General features: G+C 44.3%; 1 protein-coding gene across 1 annotated transcript; it reads right to left on the minus strand.

The window, feature by feature from the left end:
* Positions 1–3,059: 3,059 nt before the first annotated feature.
* NDUFAF4 (NADH:ubiquinone oxidoreductase complex assembly factor 4) lies at positions 3,060–16,201 on the minus strand. Its single transcript, XM_044291595.1, has 3 exons — positions 16,014–16,201; positions 11,662–11,759; positions 3,060–3,629 (listed from the first exon to the last, which is right to left on the minus strand). Exons 1-3 carry the CDS (start codon positions 16,147–16,149, stop codon positions 3,333–3,335), a joined length of 531 nt encoding a protein of 176 aa, XP_044147530.1. The 5' UTR covers positions 16,150–16,201; the 3' UTR covers positions 3,060–3,332.
* Positions 16,202–20,894: the final 4,693 nt, after the last annotated feature.

Here is a 20,894-nt window from a genome sequence, read left to right on the forward strand (position 1 = left end):
GCATCCGCGTTTTCCTCTACTTTGAATCAGCGAAAATGCTTGTACATGCCCTCATCATCTCCCGCCTGGACTACTGCAACATTCTCCTCTGTGGCCTCCCATCTAGCACTCTCGCACCCCTCCAATCTATCCTCACCTCTGCTGCCCTTCTAATCCACCTATTACTCCTCTGCCTCTCCCCTCTGCCAATCCCTTCACTGGCTCCCCATTGCCCAGCAAATTCACTTCAAAGTACTAACAAATACATACAAGGCCATCCACAGCCTGTCCCCTCCCTACATCTCTGAGCTACTTTCCAGATACATCCCCACACGCACTCTCTGATCCTCACAAGACCTCCTTCTCTCCTCTCCCCTTTCCACAATCGCCTCCAGGGTTTCTCCTGTGCATCCCCCACACTCTGGAACTCGCTACCCCAACATATCAGACTCTCACCAACAGTGAAATCCTTCAAAAGAAATCTGAAAACCCACCTCTTCAGACTAGCCTACAACCAGTGACCCTGCTGCCTCTATACCGCTATGACCAGCTTTACCCTCACCTACTGTGTCCTTCTATACCATGTAGATTGTAAGCCCTCATGGGCCCTCTTTCCTTCTGTACCAGTTTGTAACTCGTCTTGTTTATGATTAGTGCAATTGTCTGTATTATGTATGTATACGCCTTTTCATATGTACAGCGCTATGGAATGAATGGTGCTTTAATAATAAATAATAATCGAAGGAAAAATGAATTCCCAAGTTTATCAAGACATTTTGCATGAGAACCTAAGGCCATCTGTCCCCCAGCTGAAGCTCAACAGATGATGGGTGTTGCAACAGGACAACGACCCAAAGCATAGAAGTAAATCAACAACAGAATGGCTTAAACAGAAGAAAATACGCCTTCTGGAGTGGCCCAGTCAGAGTCTTGACCTCAACCTGATTGAGATGCTGTGGCATGACCTCAAGAAAGCGATTCACACCAGACATCCCAAGAATATTGCTGAACTGAAACACTTCTGTAAAGAGGAATGGTGAAGAGTTACTCCTGACAGTTGTGCACATCTGCACAACTACAGGAAACGTTTGGTTGAAGTTATTGATGCCAAAGGAGGTTCAACCAGTTATTAAATCCAAGGGTTCACATACTTTTTCCACCTGCACTGTGAATGTTTACATGGTGTGTTCAGTAAAAACATGGTAACATTTAATTATTTGTGTGTTATTAGTTTAAGCAGACTGTGATTGTCTATTGTTGTGACTTAGATGAAGATCAGATCACATTTTATGTCCAATTTGTGCAGAAATCCATATCTTTCCAAAGGGTTCACATACTTTTTCTTGCAGCTGTGTGTGTATATATATATATATATATATATATATATATATATATATATAATGTGTATGAGAGAGGCAGTGAGGGCAGCACCAGTGCTTCTGGTTATTGTGTGTATTTAGGATTATTTTAATTTATTTCACAAAATTTCTTTACGAAATATAAAACAAGCAGATGATCTACGACTTCTCTCCACTCACGCCAGGTCTAAAATTGTGGGAGTGGTGCGGGCGGGGGAAGGGCGGCAGGTCCTTCTCATTCACCATTTTCTACAACTGTTTTAGGTGTAGAAAATGGTCTAAATGCAAGACAGCTCGGAAGAGCCGGATGCGCTGAAGTTATGATGAGGCCAGCACCTCTTCATAACTTTGGCGGATCCTCCTCCAGCACAGGGCCTTATTAAGACCGGCGTCTACAATGCCAGTCTTAATAAATGTGCCCCTTAAGGTATATCAATCATTAATTAGTTTATATCTATATTAGTTTATATCTATATTTATATCCCTGCGGACATATTTACTTGATCCGATTTCCCAATATAACTCCACATAAAAATGTTTAGTTATGTATCATGATTTGAACTCACACAATCCACTAATCTCTGATAACAAGAAATCAGCAGCAATCTGAATTCCATAAAGCAAAATAACTTAATAGGTTATGTAGTTAAAGGGAACCTGTCACCATGAAAATGCAATGTAAGGGCTCGTTCACACAAACGTGTGCTGCCTGTTGCCGTATTGCGGACCACATTTGCGGATCCGCAATACACGGGCACCATTCCGTGTGCATTCCGATTCACTTCAATGAGTCCGCAAATCCGGAGATGCGGAACGGAACACTACAGAGTGCTTCCTGGGGTTCCGTTCCAAGCTTACGCACAGCAAAAAGAACATGCTCTATCTTTTTGCGGAAAGGAGGGATCGAGGACCCATTCAGCTGCCCCACAGACGGTGCCTGTGCATTGCAGACCGCAATTTGCGGTTCACAGCACGGGCACAGGCTTCACACGTTAGTGTAAATGAGCCCTAAGGCTGAGTTCACATATCAGTTATTTCGAGCCAAAACCAGGTGCGGGTCAAAAACACAGAACAGGTGCAGATCTTTCCATTATACCTCATACAGTGTAGGCTTCACTACTTGTTTTGACTCAAAATAACTGATGAAAATAAGTGATCAAATAACTGATGTGGGAACTAAGCTACAGAAAGCTTGTTATAAAGCAGGAGGAACTGAGCAGATTGTATTCATTTAAATTCCTGCTCTTTCTGGGCTTTGAAGTCCAGCCTTTCCCCTATGACTGTGTATACAGAGATAGCTGTCAATCACTGATAGGACCGCCTCCTTGATGTCAAAGCCCAGAATGAGCAGGAATTTAGAGGAATGAAATACAGGTTATACTGAATCTTTATCTATTAAACTATATATCAATCTGTTCATCTCCTCCTGCTCTATAATGTGCTGCCTGCAGCTCAAATACCATGTTCAACAGGACAGGTTCCCTTTAAATTGTGAAAAAGCACAGAGATAAAAGGTACAAACAAGTCTCTGGTGATGCCATACTGAAAATGTGTGCAGGACCTGCTCTCCTTAATATAAATGCCTATAAGGCATAGGTAGGTTTCGAGTAGGACCTGCCTGACTGACACCACCTTGGCGCGGGTAGGTGGGCACAGATGTGTTTTGATCAAAATATATTGGCTGAGAGTCTCAGATTTTATGATACTAGAATGAGGGCTTAGTCCATATATAATGTTTAAATTTATTGCCTCAATTTAGAACTCCCTCATGGGAACAGACATCTAACATCCACCTCCTCCAAAACAAATAGTATGGCCCACTTTATGGTAACAACCCACAAGCGCCACAATCTGCAAGTGAAATCATGAGTGAAAAGTGTACATTTGCCACTTTGATGTACGCAGACTGATCAGAAATCCTATTTACTTTCAATATACAATTTTCACAATTCAAAAATAAAAGAACATTAACAAAGCAAAACTAGTACTGCAGTCCTATTTTTCGGCAATTTTCTCCTTATCATTTGGTGTAACGATTTTTATATCAAAAGGTGTGAAAAATTCCAACATGTCCTTTGTATCCTTTATGTCCAGATTGTATTCTCCAGCTATTTTCTCTGCTGTCCATGTTTCTGGAGATTTTTTGTGATTGCTCAAAACAAACAGTGCCTCAACAATAGAAATCTTTCCCTTAGGAACGTTGTCCACTGTGATTCCAAAAGTCTCATTCCTCATCATGTGCTTTAGAGGTCTCAAATCCTCTTGCTTAGGTAAGGGGGCGCCTTCTTTTACCTATTTAAAAAAAAAAAGAGCAAAACTGTTAAAGATACAACAACAAAAACAATCTTTATCACATGAAATAACCTATCCAGACACCACTAACGTATACCTGCTCAGAAGCCCTTCAGAATCGACCAGTGTCATTTTACAGATAAAGCCCAAACTGTAGGAACACCGGAGATGGACAATTTCAGCAAAGACATACCCTCTAACAGTTTGCCCTTGTTCCAGGTGCCCATTTTGCCCCAGTTGCCTTCTTTGTGCTTTATATTAATTGCATAAAGCCAAGAGGTGCCCATAGAGTACCTTTTATAAAATACCTACTTAGAACTACACAGTATCCAGATTAACCAAACATACAATACACAATGTACAATAATGCCAAACTGTACAAAAATAAAACTAACTTTATTGAAGATATATCAAAATACAATTTACAATGTAGTGTCAGTATATATGTATTTAAAGAGGACCTGTCACCTCTCCTGAGATGCCTCATACATGCCTTCATAATTCCCCATGTTATAACAATTCTGGAACATCTATTCTTATGGCTCTATGTTGTGCCGTTCCTTTATTATTAGCACTAGAAGTTATAAATGAATTGCTAGCAGTCTGCAGTAAGGGTACAGAGAGGAGGTAGCTAGTTGGAGGGTGTACCTGCACAGTCTGATAATGGCAGCACTGATTTGATAGAGTGAGTCTGTGCAGGTACACCCCCCCCCCCCCCTAAACTTGTTATCTCCCCCCTGTACCCTTACTACATTCATAACTTCTAGTAGAAATAATACAGGAATGGCACAACATAGAGCCATAAGAATAGAGGCTCCAGAATAGTTATTACGGTACATTGGGGAATGCAAGTAACTATTAAAACAGGCATATTAGGAGTGGTGACAGGTCCTCTTTAACCCCTTGAGCACCCTGGGATTTTCCATTTTTGTGCTTTCGTTTTTCACTCCCCGCCTTCCCATAGTCCTAACTTTTTTATTTTTCCATTCACATAGCCTTATAAGGGCTTATTTTTTGCGGGACAGGTTGTACTTCCTAATGGCACCATTTACGGTTGCATACCATGTAGTAGGGAGCGGGAAACAAATTCCCAATAGGGTAGAATTGGGGAAAAAATGCTATTCTGATAAAAGGTTTTTATTATTATTATTATTTTTTTACACTGTACACTATGCGGTAAAATTGACCTATTATATTCATTCTCCAGGTCGGTACGGTTCCAACGATACCACACTTGAATACTTTTTCTTGCGTTTTTATACTGATTTTTTTTTTTAAACCTTTGAGGAAACAATTATTTTTTATTTTCATAACCATATTTTGACGCCTATACCTTTTTTGTAGCTATACGTGAAGGCTCATTTTTAGTGGGACGATCTGTTCTTTTCAGTGATACCAATTTTAAGTGTGTGCGACTTTTTGATCACTTTTTATTAAAAAATTATTGGGTAGCTGAAGTGACAAAAAATTGCATTTTCGCATGCGGCGATGCCCATGATGTTTATTTTTTTTATTGGTTAAGTATTTTTATTTTTAGGAAAGGGGGGTGATTTGAACTTTTAGTTTTTTTTATATTTGTAAAAACTATTTTTTTTTTAAGTCACCTTGAGTGACAATAACTGGCAATCATTCAATTGCCCATAATATTCAGTGATGGCTAAATAGCCATCATTGAAGAATTCAATTGCACTATATCAATACAAGGCTGCCACCTAGTGGCCTGTATTTATATTAGGGCTGCAGCTAACGATCATTTGAATAATCGATTAGTTGTCGATAATTTCATTGATTAATCAGGAAAAAAAACACCAAAATGACAAACAAGCGGTTTATATGATTTTACTTGAAAAATTGTGTTCAAATGCCATATCAAAATAAATTTAGGAGTAGCATAATTATAAAAAATTTGCATTACAATGTAAAAAAGTTATGGGGGACCTGCGGATGACACACTGTTATGGAGGGGACCTGCGGATGACACACTGTTATGGAGGGGACCTGCGGATGACACACTGTTATGGAGGGGACCTGCCGATGACACACTGTTATGGAGGGGACCTGCCGATGACACACTGTTATGGAGGGGACCTGCCGATGACACACTGTTATGGAGGGGACCTGCCGATGACACACTGTTATGGAGGGGACCTGCCGATGACACACTGTTATGGAGGGGACCTGCCGATGACACACTGTTATGGAGGGGACCTGCCGATGACACACTGTTATGGAGGGGACCTGCCGATGACACACTGTTATGGAGGGGACCTGCCGATGACACACTGTTATGGAGGGGACCTGCCGATGACACACTGTTATGGAGGGGACCTGCCGATGACACACTGTTATGGAGGGGACCTGCCGATGACACACTGTTATGGAGGGGACCTGCCGATGACACACTGTTATGGAGGGGACCTGCCGATGACACACTGTTATGGAGGGGACCTGCCGATGACACACTGTTATGGAGGGGACCTGCCGATGACACACTGTTATGGAGGGGACCTGCCGATGACACACTGTTATGGAGGGGACCTGCCGATGACACACTGTTATGGAGGGGACCTGCCGATGACACACTGTTATGGAGGGGACCTGCCGATGACACACTGTTATGGAGGGGACCTGCCGATGACACACTGTTATGGAGGGGACCTGCCGATGACACACTGTTATGGAGGGGACCTGCCGATGACACACTGTTATGGAGGGGACCTGCCGATGACACACTGTTATGGAGGGGACCTGCCGATGACACACTGTTATGGAGGGGACCTGCCGATGACACACTGTTATGGAGGGGACCTGCCGATGACACACTGTTATGGAGGGGACCTGCCGATGACACACTGTTATGGAGGGGACCTGCCGATGACACACTGTTATGGAGGGGACCTGCCGATGACACACTGTTATGGAGGGGACCTGCCGATGACACACTGTTATGGAGGGGACCTGCCGATGACACACTGTTATGGAGGGGACCTGCCGATGACACACTGTTATGGAGGGGACCTGCCGATGACACACTGTTATGGAGGGGACCTGCCGATGACACACTGTTATGGAGGGGACCTGCCGATGACACACTGTTATGGAGGGGACCTGCCGATGACACACTGTTATGGAGGGGACCTGCCGATGACACACTGTTATGGAGGGGACCTGCCGATGACACACTGTTATGGAGGGGACCTGCCGATGACACACTGTTATGGAGGGGACCTGCCGATGACACACTGTTATGGAGGGGACCTGCCGATGACACACTGTTATGGAGGGGACCTGCCGATGACACACTGTTATGGAGGGGACCTGCCGATGACACACTGTTATGGAGGGGACCTGCCGATGACACACTGTTATGGAGGGGACCTGCCGATGACACACTGTTATGGAGGGGACCTGCCGATGACACACTGTTATGGAGGGGACCTGCGGATGACACACTGTTATGGAGGGGACCTGCGGATGACACACTGTTATGGAGGGGACCTGCGGATGACACACTGTTATGGAGGGGACCTGCGGATGACACACTGTTATGGAGGGGACCTGCGGATGACACACTGTTATGGAGGGGACCTGCGGATGACAAACTGTTATGGAGGGGACCTTTGGATGACACACTGTTATGGAGGGGACCTTTGGATGACACACTGTTATGGAGGGGACCTGCGGATGACACTATTATGGAGGATCTGTGGGTGGCACTGTTATGGGGAGGGGGATCTGTGGATGACACTGCTATGGGGGGAGCTATGGATTACACTATATAGCATCTTATGCTATATGTGTCATTCACAGATCTCCCCCATAACAGTGTCCCCCAATACACCGGCCCCGCCGCTCACAGCAGTATAATATCTAAAGAGTATTCCTTTACTGGCAGTAACTTTTACTTGGAATTTTAAATCAGCGCTATGATCGTTATTACCTTACAAATACAATGAAGCTCCGGTAACAGGCAGAGCGGGCGGCGGCGTAACGTCACTCACTCACATGACGCACCTGCTCTGCACACTTTATGAATAAAGCAGGCGCGTCACGTGAGTAAGTGACGTTATGCTGCCGCCCTCTCTGCCTGTTACCGGAACTTCATTGTAAGGTAATAAAGATGCGCTGATTTAAAGCTCAAATAAAAGTTACTGCCAGTTAAGGACCTGCAGGCATAGCGCCTGACCGCCTACGCCCGCCCGCATAGCAACAAATCGGCCATTATTCGATAACTGGATTCGTCGACAACAAATTCAGTTATTAAATATTATCGATAACTTTGATAACTCGTTGCAGCCCTAATTGATATATACATTAAATTGACTCGGAAGCTGGCTTGGGGCTTCGGTCAATTAGATCGTAGTAACAGGTCCCCCGATCTCATCCGGGGAACGTTGTTACCGGACCGGAAGCGCACGACTTCTGGTTCCAGTCTGCGCAGATGCCGTGGTCACATTTGACCACGGCATATGAAAGGTAAGATGTGTGCGATCAGCCTTATGGCTGATCGCATAAATGTGCCGCGGGTCTCTGCTATTTAAAATAGCAGAGATCCCGCGGCTAAGGCGCCCACTGCACACAGGAGCGGGTGCCATGTTTAGGGATCGGACCCATGACGTACAGCTACGTCATGGGTCCTTAAGGGGTTAAACAGATGGTAACAAATATGCCAGCAATACAAACAAATAAGGATGGTCACAATAAATACCAGGCATATCGGAGGTTTGGACCATCATAGACTGGTGACGTGGTGCCATCCTCAGCTTTAGGATTTGGTTACTGCACAGTATAGTATAGTATAGTAGGCCACATTCATCTAAACGGTCTAACAGTAACGCTGGCCTTGTTGCCCATAGCAACAAGTCAGAGCTCAGCTTTCAATTCTCAACTTGCTGTGTCGAAAATGAAAACTGCACAGCTATTGGTTTCTATAGACAACACATTGGGGGGAGATTTCTCAAAAGTGATCCAAAAGGAAATTGGCTTAGGTGCCCACAGCATCAGATTCCACCTTTCATTTTATAGAGCTCCTTTGGAAAATTAAAGGTCAATTTGATTGGTTGCTAGGGGCAAATAAGTCAATTTTCATCAGTTTGCACCCGTTTTGATAAATGTCACCATTCAACTTTACTGTTCGATAGTTTTGACAAATGAGGCCTAGTCTCTATTGCGACTGTTTAGTTTTATTGCTGGCATATTTGTTAGTATCAGCTTAAATACATATACACCGTCCGTAGCATGATGTCCTATTCATGCAAAGTGTTTATTATTGGACAGTTTGGCATTATCGCACACTGCATATTGTAGGATTGGTGGATTACAGTAGTTTACCCCATTACATTCTGTATATTTACATACTATCTGATTTAATATCCATACGTTTAGTACATACCAAATAGTGGCAGTGCTCAGAAAGTGCTATACTGTGCCAAATAACACCAAAGTCTGCCCAGATAAATAGTGGCCATAATCCCCAGTGCCCCATTGCCTCCATTACAAAGCCAGCTGACTTCTTCGGGAAGGGGCCATTACCAGAAATAATGACATTGCATAGTACACACAGGGATGAAATGGCCATATATCCTACAGGGAAATATACCAAGAATGACCAACCCGAGGCTCTCCAGCTATTGCAAAACTATAACTCCCATCATGCCCAGACTGCCTACAGCTATCAGCAGGGCATGGTGGGAGCTGTAGTTTTACAACAGCTAGAGAGCCCCAGGTTGGCTATTCCTGCTCTAGGGGGTCACCAGAGCCCTTCTCACGGCCGGTGAACAGTTGAATACTGCAGCGAGTGTGGCAGTATTTTGTGTTCCATCGTGGTATCTGGTTCTGCTGGGGCAGTATTTTGTGCTATACTGTGGTATTTGGTCCTGCAGGGGCGGTATTTGTGCTGCACTACAGTAGTGCTAGTCCTGCCTACTTGTTTTGTCCTTGCTTACTTATTTGTTTTGCCCCGCCTTCTGTCAATTTTGACTAGCCTACAAGGGGCCACTTTTAGGTTTCTAGGGTCACTTTAAGTTCCCAATCTGCCCCTAAGTACAATAAAAGGTCTAAAAATCACACACTGTGGACCGAAATTTGATATTAACGTCACACACAAAGTTATGTTTTGAGCAAAAATATTTATTTAGTGATGTAAATGTTAATTGTATTTAGGTTACATAAAAACCTTTTACTATGGCTAAAAATGATACAGAAACTAGCCAAATGGTGAATATTTTTGTAAATATCCACTACACTGGGCAAGAGGGAGAAAAACGTGAGGGACTTTTCTTTGTCCAAAAGCAGCGTGCTAATTGACAAATGGAGCAGCACGTTTCCATATTATTTTTAACCTGAAACAGCAAGAGATCCATTCAATGAAGTACACAGTGTGACTCGGGAAGCAATCCATAATGGGCCTCAAGGAGAGCATATTATCGACACACAGAATGACGACAACGGGCTACAAATCCAAGCAACGCAGGGGACACATCATGGAGCTTTTCAGGTAGTACATAATTATAAGGAAGCAGCATAATGAAAACCTTAATGGAGGCTAAATATTCATTAGGAAAAAAAACACACTATTTAAATGAGTAAGTAATGGGCGTAATTTTCTTCCATTGTGCCGTAATACATAAATGTTATTTTCAAAGGGCCTTTTTATTATTTGAACATTGAAAGCCTTCAAGGCGTAATAAACTGCAGCATACTGGACATGTACTGTGAGGACAGATCAACTCGCATTTAAAGAGGTTTTCTCACCAGGATGACCCTTTTCTCTATGCCCCACCGAGGAAAGAAGAGCGGCTCTAGTCCATATATTCTCCCATGCAGTGGTCCAATAATTTCCCTTGGTGATACCAACTCATCTCCTGGGTCTTCTGCAGTCTGATTTATGTCTCATTGTTGATAGCAGAGCTGATACTGATGCCCTATACTCGGGAAGGGGAATCAGTATGTGATGGGTAAGCTTACAATGCTTGGCACCCTCACGATCATTGGGGCGCCGCAGCCTCTGCACAGCGCCATTCATTAAACAGTGGCTGTGCTTGGTACTGCAGATGACTGGGGCTGAGCTGCACCGAGGCCACGTGACGCCACTGGCCTAGAAAGAGGTTTAGGAACTCCCAGACTGCTGGGGTCTCTTCATACTGCCGACTGGAGGGGGTTCTGGAGTCAGAGTCCAGGCAATCTCCTACTAATGACCTATCCTAATACATAATGATGTATACTGGCCAGATGGAGGCCAAAAGCACACTACTGTGTGCGTCAGCAGCCTTCATGTTCTGTATATGACACACGTGACCAGTACGGCAGTACATTTGCAATGTTCCTTAGCATTTAGAATATAGCTACAGCTTCACTGTAAAATAAAACCCTTGTGTAGCTTCACCCTGGAACTACATTTCCACAGCTGAAATATCCTAGCATTCCCTGTTGGTTTAATGTGCTTCTTAAAGGTTTTAAAGATAACTGTACATTTTAAGGACACGACCGTTGTGTTTTTTGCGATCCGCAAATTGCGGATCCACAAAACACGGAAGCTGCCCGTGTGCCTTCCTCAATTTGCGGAACGGAACAGGCGGCCCATTGTAGAAATGCCTATTCTTGTCCGCAAAACGCACAAGAATAGGACATGTTATATTTTTTTTGCGGGGCCACGGAACGGAGCAACGGATGCGGACAGCACATGGAGTGCTGTCCCCATCTTTTGCGGCCCCATTGAAGTGAATGGGTCCGCACCCGAGCTGCAAAGACTGCGGCTCAGATGCGGACCAGGACAACGGTCGTGTGCATGAGGCCTAAGAGAAATGTTCTATATCGAAAACTAGAGATATACGTTTTAGCCGATTTAGCCCAGTTTACACCACCAAGTTGCGTATTCTTTTCTCCCCATAAGTAATGGGAAGAGTGGGTTTTCCATCATAATGAGACCTCTTCCGTTAATCACAAACCTATTTTTCCCCCAAAATGCATAAAATGAAATAATACTAACAGCATTCAAGTGGGAACGTTTGAATGACAACATGCCAACATTTACCTGGGGCGACGGATCTGTGGAGTCAACATATACGTCTTTCAACCGTGATAAAAGCTGATCATCTTTTTTGTAAATTTTATCCTGGATGCCTGGGTGATCTAAAAATAAAATAAAAAATAGGTAATACAATTACAATAGCAATGACATACTAAAGTAAAAAAATAAGAGTATTGTAAATGAGCCTTACAGATCTCTGAGCTCCCCTAGTATGAATGTTAGGAAACCTGAGCCTGTGCTGACATACAGAAGCCAATCTGACCAGGCAGAGCTGCAGTGTGACACCACAAACTGTCCTACCCGCTTAATTCACACGTCCGCAATTTTCCTTCCGCATCTGCTCCGCAATTTTGCGGAACAGGTGCGGATCCATTCATTTCAATGGGGGAGTAATTGCTGTCCGCATCAGCACTTCCGTGATGCGGTTGCGCAAAAAAAATGAAGCATGTCCTACTTTTGGCCGCAAATGCGGTCCGCGGACCCATTGTACTCAATGAGTCCGCAAAAAAGCGGATGACATGCGGAAAGACATCAAATGTCATCCGCATTACCCTAGCAGCATGTATTCCTTTTTTATTTCTGCGGAAACACGGAATGGATGTGGATGCACTTTTGTAAAAAACTGAAGGTTTTTACGGAAACACGGATCCGCAAAAAAACGGACTGTAAGGAAAATTGCGGATGTGTGAATAAGGCCTTAAAGGGGTCATACAGTCAAAAAAAAAAAAATAATAATAATAATACAGCTTCAAAGGGGTGGTCCACCTTTATTAAAGGGAGTCTGTCACCTACCTGACCGGTTTTAAACAGATCCCATAGTTCAGTGGGGCACAAAGACATGACACAGATGTTACATGTGTTTATTTTTTTTTAGATGCTTCAAATAGTCCAAAAAGTTATTTTTATTATATGCTAATGAGCCGTCTCAAGTGCCCAGGGGCGGAGTTTTCTGAAAGTGCCCAAGTTCCCCCTACCTCAGTAAGCTTAGGCCAGCCCTGTGGCACTGTGACATCATATTTCCCTATAGGACGCATGTGCCAATTTCACGCCAGTAACTGGCGCATGCACACCCCATATCAAAAACATATGTCATTTTGATGCATTTTTGTTCAGAAAATCGCATTGCTCCTGCGAAAATTGTTAAATGCAAATCTACAGAAGAAATCAAAGAACCAGTCTTGGATTTCTGCCGTGGAATCTACCAAAGGAGAAATCTGTGCGCATACCCCTACTGTGATATGACCTTCAACACACTAGACTGCGCTCACTTGTGACATCACCATCCAGTCACAGACTAGACTGCACTCACTTGTGACATCACCATCCAGTCACAGACTAGACTGCGCTCACTTGTGACATCACCATCCAGTCACAGACTAGACTGCACTCACTTGTGACATCACCATCCAGTCACAGACTAGACTGCACTCACTTGTGACATCACCATCCAGTCACAGACTGGACTGCGCTCACTTGTGACATCACCATCCAGTCACAGACTGGACTGCGCTCACTTGTGACATCACCATCCAGTCACAGACTGGACTGCGCTCACTTGTGACATCATGATGTGCCACACATCAGCTCAACCAGAATTCAATCCTAACAATTAGGATGAGCCATAGAGAGTTAAATCTTTGTATGTTCATACAGACAGCTGCATGAGGAGCGATACCTTCCACCCTTTAATGATTTCATAAATCCCACTTTTTGGACGGACAAAAAGGGTCAGCTACAGCTCATTTTGTGAAATAACCAATTACTGGCTGAAAAGGGCCAAGCAAGTGATTAACCTCCTAGCAATCACATTAAAATTGGAAAAACCCTCCCAAAAATGTACCGCATTTTTCGCTTTATAAGACGCACCTAGGTTTTTGAGGAGGAAAATAAAAAAAATATATATTTTGAACCAAAAGGTGTGCTTTTGGTGGATTTTGAACTAATGGTCTGGGGATGACACACCGTTATGGGGGCTCTGTGGGTGACACACCGTTATGGGGGCTCTGTGGGTGACACACCGTTATGGGGGCTCTGTGGGTGACACACCGTTATGGGGGCTCTGTGGGTGACACACCGTTAAAGTCAACCATCGTTTTATAAGACGCACTGCCATTTCCGGCTTTCCCCCCCTCTTTTAGAGGGGAAAAAGTGTGTCTTATAAAGCGAAAAATACGGTAACTTTTTTAATTGTAGATTTTTAACGTGTGTCTGCAGTAAATCTTGTTGGCACATAACTCAGGGGAAACAATTGCCTTTTTAATCCCTTAGTGACATCATTCATTTTAGCCTGAATGACGAATAATATTTCCCCCCTTTGTGTTCTAGCAGTCATAACTTTAAAAAAAAAAAAATTTCAAATTTTATTTTTATTTTGCAGGATTAGTTGTAGGTTTTTTAGGAACCATTTTTGGATACATATAGTGTATTAAATAACTTTTATTATTTAATTTTTAGGGGGAAAGATAAAAAAATAGTAATTTTTACATTTTTTTGTGGAATTTATTTATGGCATTCGATGTGTGGTTAAAAAAAAAAAAAAAATTATTATGTGGGTCTGTACAATGATTATAATACAACATTGCTATATATTTTGACTATTTTTCTCTCCTGCTGCAGCCTGTCAGCTCTGCAGCTGCTCCCTCATTCTCTTTCAGACAATACCAGAATGACAGCAATATGTGCAGCACAGGGGAAGATATCACTGATAGAAATCGGGATGCAGCTGAAAGTGAAAGTAAAAGCGGTTTTAGGCTACTTTCACACTAGCGTTCGATCAGATCCGTTCTGAACGGATCCGATCATATTAATGCAGACGGAGGCTCCGTTCAGAACGGATCCGTCTGCATTAAAATGGCAAAAAAAAGCTAAGTGTGAAAATAGCCTCGGACGGATCCGTCCAGACTTTCAATGTAAAGTCAATGGGGGACGGATCCGCTTGAAGATTGAGCCATATTGTGGCATCTTCAAACGGATCCGTCCCCATTGACTTACATTGTAAGTTTGGACGGATCCGCACGCCTCCGCACGGCCAGGCGGACACCCGAACGCTGCAAGCAGCGTTCAGCTGTCCGCCTGTCCGTGCGGAGGCGAGCGGAGCGGAGGCTGAACGCCGCCAGACTGATGCAGTCTGAGCGGATCCGCATCCATTCAGACTGCATCAGGGCTGGACGGCTGCGTTCGGGTCCGCTCGTGAGCCCCTTCAAACGGAGCTCACGAGCGGACCGACGAACGCTAGTGTGAAAGCAGCCTTACCCGTGATCATTCCCGACTTGATTTCTAACAGTGATTTTGCCTCTGTTGCTTGGACTTTAGCTGTCATTCTGGTCTTGTATGAAAAACTGGAATGTCAGCTTGCATGTTTCCAGCTGCTACCAGTCAGGAGAAAGCAGCATCTAAAGCAGCCCTCCCCCTCCACTTTGTGCCCGAGCCCAGCTGGGGCAGAACAGTTCAGTACTTTTCCCACTGCCGAGCTGAGCTCAGGCAGAACAGTTAGGTAGTTAAAGGGGTAGTGTCATCTCTAACATTGGTGGCATATGTTTGAGATGATGCAACCCCTTTAAACTGAGCTGCATCCAAAGCCATTTCAAGACAGTAGTAGGAAGTGAGGGGCAGCGGGGACTTGATGCCATCAGAACTGCAGGGGCTGGGGATCGGCGAGTAGACGTTTTGTTTCTTACAGCATGGGCAGGTAGAAACTAGGGATGAGCGAATCGACTTCGGATGAAATATACAAAGTCAATTTGCATAAAACTTTGTTAGAATACTATACGGAGAAGGAGCTTCGCACAGTATTAGAATGTATTGGCGAGACTTCAGGTAGTAACTTCAGAAATTCATTTCTACTGTTAAAAACCTTTTACTGAACTCGGTTTCGGTTCCAAGTGGTACCTTGGAACCGAACCCGAGTTTGGTAAAAATGTTTTTTTTTACAGTAGTAATAACTTCGGCTCATCGGAGCCAATACATTCTAAGCGCTCACTACAGTATTCTAACAAAGTCTTATGCGAATCGACTTGGAATCTTTCATCCGAAGTCGATGCGCTCATCCCTAGTAGAAACCATACAGTTATTCTAGTAAGGAGAAATTCCCTAGTAGTAAAATTAACTGGTAACTCCAATTTTCTCAGGGGAGAGCACCCACCACATACAGCCACCAATCAGCCACATGAACAGAGCAGCCCACGACCTCCACGCAAGGACTTCATCTCCCGGCATGCACCATTACCACGAGACGCTGCTTCCGGAAGATGAAACGCATCCAGAGTGTAAACAGAAGGCACAGAAGTCTGTGCTCATCGCTCCTCTGCAGCGCCCCCTGCTGGCAGTGACACGGGAAGGTCATGCAATACACTTACTGGACAGCACAGCTCCTATAGCCTCCCTGGTGCCCGGGTGAGCGGGCGCTGCGCTGGGCTTGTCTTTGCCGATTAGGCGGTGTGCCCGGCTCTCCACATTGAAGTTCCTGAAGGCGCGGACTAGATTTGCTCCCATGTCTGCTACTGCATGTCACACACTGGGCACATTGCTGACGGGGAGTGATGACGGTTTCCGGTCCCTCCTCCTCTGCTGTGTGTGTGTATGTAACAGGGAAGCCATAAGGACGACAGGAGGGCACTAGTGATGCTTAGTGCCTGTGCCATCGTCCTGGAGCCGTGCCTACCAACTCCCTTAGTGTTAAGTGTCCCCTACACAATAGTGCTGCCACTTTAGTGTCCCCTTCACTATAGTGCTGCCCCCTCTTAGTGTCCCACTTACAATAGTGCTGCCCCTTTAGTGTCCCCTACACAATAGTACTGCCCCCTTAGTGTGCCCTTCACAATTTTGCTGAACCCTTAGTGTGCCCTTCACAGTAGTGCTGCCAACTTAGTGTCCCCTTCACAATAGTGCTTCCCTCTTATAGTAGTGCTGCCCTCTTAGTGTCCCCTACACAATAGTACTGCCACCTTAGTGTCCTCTACACAATAGTACTGTCCCCTTAGTGTCCTCTACACAATTGTGCAGCCCCCTTAGTGTGCTCTACACAATAGTGCTGCCCCCTTAGTGTGCCCTTCACAGTAGTGCTGCCACCTTAGTGTCCCCTTCACAATAGTGCTGCCTTCTTATAGTAGTGCTGCACCCATAGTGTCCCCTACACAATAGTGCTGCCCCCTTAGTGTGCCCTTCACAGTAGTGCTGCCACCTTAGTGTCCCCTTTACACTAGTGCTGCCTTCTTATAGTAGTGCTGCACCCATAGTGTCCCCTACACAATAGTGCTGCCCCCTTAGTGTGCCCTTCACAATAGTGCTGCCATCTTAGTGCCCCCTTGACAGTTGTGCGGCTCCCTTTGTGTCCCCTTCACAATAGTGCTGCCACCTTAGTGTCTCCTTGACAATAATGCTGCCCTCTTATAGTAGTGCTGCCCCCTTAGTGTGCCCTTCACAATAGTGCTGCCCCCTTAGTGTGCCCTTCACAATAGTGCTGCCATCTTAGTGTCCCCTTGACAGTTGTGCGGCCCCCTTTGTGTCCCCTTCACAATAGTGCTGTCACCTTAGTGTCTCCTTGACAATAATGCTGCCCTCTTATAGTAGTGCTGCCCCCTTAGTATCCCCTACACAATAGTGCTGCCCCCTTAGTTTGCCCTTCACAATAGTGCTGCCCCCTTAGTGTGCCCTTCACAATAGTGCTGCCCCCTTAGTGTGCCCTTCACAATAGTGCTGCCATCTTAGTGTCCCCTTGACAATTGTGCGGCCCCCTTAGTGTCCCCTTCACAATAGTGCTGCCACCTTAGTGTCTCCTTGACAATAATGCTGCCCTCTTATAGTAGTGCTGCCCCCTTAGTATCCCCTACACAATAGTGCTGCCCCCTTAGTGTGCCCTTCACAATAGTGCTGCCATCTTAGTGTCCCCTTGACAATTGTGCGGCCCCCTTAGTGTCCCCTTCACAATAGTGCTGCCACCTTAGTGTCTCCTTGACAATAATGCTGCCCTCTTATACAGGGAGTGCAGAATTATTAGGCAAATTGTATTTTTGAGGATTAATTTTATTATTGAACAACAACCATGTTCTCAATGAACCCAAAAAACTCATTAATATCAAAGCTGATATTTTTGGAAGTGGTTTTTAGTTTGTTTTTAGTTTTAGCTATTTTAGGGGGATATCTGTGTGTGCAGGTGACTATTACTGTGCATAATTATTAGGCAACTTAACAAAAAACAAATATATACCCATTTCAATTATTTATTTTTACCAGTGAAACCAATATAACATCTCAACATTCACAAATATACATTTCTGACATTCAAAAACAAATCAGTGACCAATATAGCCACCTTTCTTTGCAAGGACACTCAAAAGCCTGCCATCCATGGATTCTGTCAGTGTTTTGATCTGTTCACCATCAACATTGCGTGCAGCAGCAACCACAGCCTCCCAGACACTGTTCAGAGAGGTGTACTGTTTTCCCTCCTTGTAAATCTCACATTTGATGATGGACCACAGGTTCTCAATGGGGTTCAGATCAGGTGAACAAGGAGGCCATGTCATTAGATTTTCTTCTTTTATACCTTTTCTTACCAGCCACATTGCGGAGTACTTGGACGCGTGTGATGGAGCATTGTCCTGCATGAAAATCATGTTTTTCTTGAAGGATGCAGACTTCTTCCTGTACCACTGCTTGAAGAAGGTGTCTTCCAGAAACTGGCAGTAGGACTGGGAGTTGAGCTTGACTCCATCCTCAACCCGAAAAGGCCCCACAAGCTCATCTTTGATGATACCAGCCCAAACCAGTACTCCACCTCCACCTTGCTGGCGTCTGAGTCGGACTGGAGCTCTCTGCCCTTTACCAATCCAGCCACGGGCCCATCAAGACTCACTCTCATTTCATCAGTCCATAAAACCTTAGAAAAATCAGTCTTGAGATATTTCTTGGCCCAGTCTTGACGTTTCAGCTTGTGTGTCTTGTTCAGTGGTGGTCGTCTTTCAGCCTTTCTTACCTTGGCCATGTCTATGAGTATTGCACACCTTGTGCTTTTGGGCACTCCAGTGATGTTGCAGCTCTGAAATATGGCCAAACTGGTGGCAAGTGGCATCTTGGCAGCTGCACGCTTGACTTTTCTCAGTTCATGGGCAGTTATTTTGCGCCTTGGTTTTTCCACACGCTTCTTGCGACCCTGTTGACTATTTTGAATGAAACGCTTGATTGTTCGATGATCACGCTTCAGAAGCTTTGCAATTTTAAGAGTGCTGCATCCCTCTGCAAGATATCTCACTATTTTTGACTTTTCTGAGCCTGTCAAGTCCTTCTTTTGACCCATTTTGCCTAATAATTATGCACACCTGATATAGGGTGTTGATGTCATTAGACCACACCCCTTCTCATTACAGAGATGCACATCACCTAATATGCTTAATTGGTAGTAGGCTTTCGAGCCTATACAGCTTGGAGTAAGACAACATGCATAAAGAGGATGATGTGGTCAAAATACTCATTTGCCTAATAATTCTGCACTCCCTGTAGTAGTGCTGCCCCCTTAGTATCCCCTACACAATAGTGCTGCCCCCTTAGTGTGCCCTTCACAATAGTGCTGCCCCCTTAGTGTTTCCTTCACAATAATGCTGCCCCCTTAGTGTGCCCTTCACAATAGTGTTGCCACCTTAGTGTCCCCTTCACAATAGTGCTGCCGTCTTATAGTAGTGCTGCCTCCTCTTAGTGTCCTCCTTTCCAATAGTGCTGCCACCTTAGTGTCCCCTTCTCAATAGTGCTGCCCTCTTATAGCAGTGCTGCCTCCTCTTAGTGTCCCCCACACAATAGTGCTGTCCCCTTTAGTGTCACCCTTACAATAGTGCTGTCTGATATGCAGAACGGAAAACAAAGTCCTGTCCGCAGGAAACCAGACGGATTTGTTATGCTACCCATAGTATTCTATGTTGACAGATCTAAACAAAATGCATCTAAGGCTACATTCACACGTCAGTATTTTTCTATAATCCGAATTTCGGTCCGTTTTTTGCAGATCCGTTGTTCCTGAAAATGTTTCCGTATGTCATCCGTTTTTTGCGGATCCGCAAAAAACGGAAACATGTATACATTTCAATAATCAAATAAAGTTGTTTGGATTCCGCAAAAAACGGAAGACATACGGAATGACATCCGAATGTCTTCCGTTTTTTGCGGAACCATTGACTTTGCATTGTACCAGGATCCGATTTTTCAGGAACATAATAGGACATGTTTAATATTTAAACGGACATGCGGAACGGAACAACGGAAACGGACAGCACACATTGTGCTGTCCGATTTTTTCCAGGACTCATTGAAAATGAATGGGTCCTGATCTGGTCCTGATCTGTTCCGCAAAAAACGGAACAGATCAGGAAAGAAAAAACGGACGTGTGAATGGACCCTTAAGGTTTACGTTTTGATTTCTGTCTTATGTATTCCATTATTTTCCATTATAACCTTTGTTATAACGTAAAGCCAAAACGGAATGCATAACAGTGATGTGAACAAGCCCTTAGGCTGCTTTCAAATCAGCGTTCGCTTTTCCTTTCTTCTGCTCTTCCAATAGAGCACAAGAACAGATGGATTCAGCACATAACTGAGCCAAATAGAGCCTACAGACCCCACAGACTGTAATGGTATCTATTAGGTTTCAGTTCAAAGTAAGTTTTTTTTTATAGTTTTGAGAATGACACAAATATTAGTTTTCACAAAGTTTGCTGCTAAACTGCTTTTAGATCTTTGTTTCAGTTGTTTCTGTGATGTAGTGAAATATAATTACACGCACTTCATACGTTTCAAAGGCTTTTATCGACAATTACATGACATTTATGCAAAGAGTCAGTATTTGCAGTGTTGGCCCTTCTTTTTCAGGACCTCTGCAATTCGACTGGGCATGCTCTCAGTTAACTTCTGGGCCAATTCCTGACTGATAGCAACCCATTCTTTCATAATCACTTCTTGGAGTTTGTCAGAATTAGTGGGTTTTTGTTTGTCCACCCGCCTCTTGAGGATTGCCCACAAGTTCTCAATGGGATTAAGATCTGGGGAGTGTCCAGGCCATGGACCCAAAATGTCAACGTTTTGGTCCCCGAGCCACTTAGTTATCACTTTTGCCTTATGGCACGGTGCTCCATCGTGCTGGAAAATGCATTGTTCTTCACTAAACTGTTGTTGGATTGTTGGAAGAAGTTGCTGTTGGAGGGTGTTTTGGTACCATTCTTTATTCATGGCTGTGTTTTTGTGCAAAATTGTGA

Source organism: Bufo gargarizans, chromosome 4 (genome assembly GCF_014858855.1).
Source record: "Bufo gargarizans isolate SCDJY-AF-19 chromosome 4, ASM1485885v1, whole genome shotgun sequence".
Taxonomy (NCBI): Eukaryota; Metazoa; Chordata; class Amphibia; order Anura; family Bufonidae; genus Bufo; species Bufo gargarizans.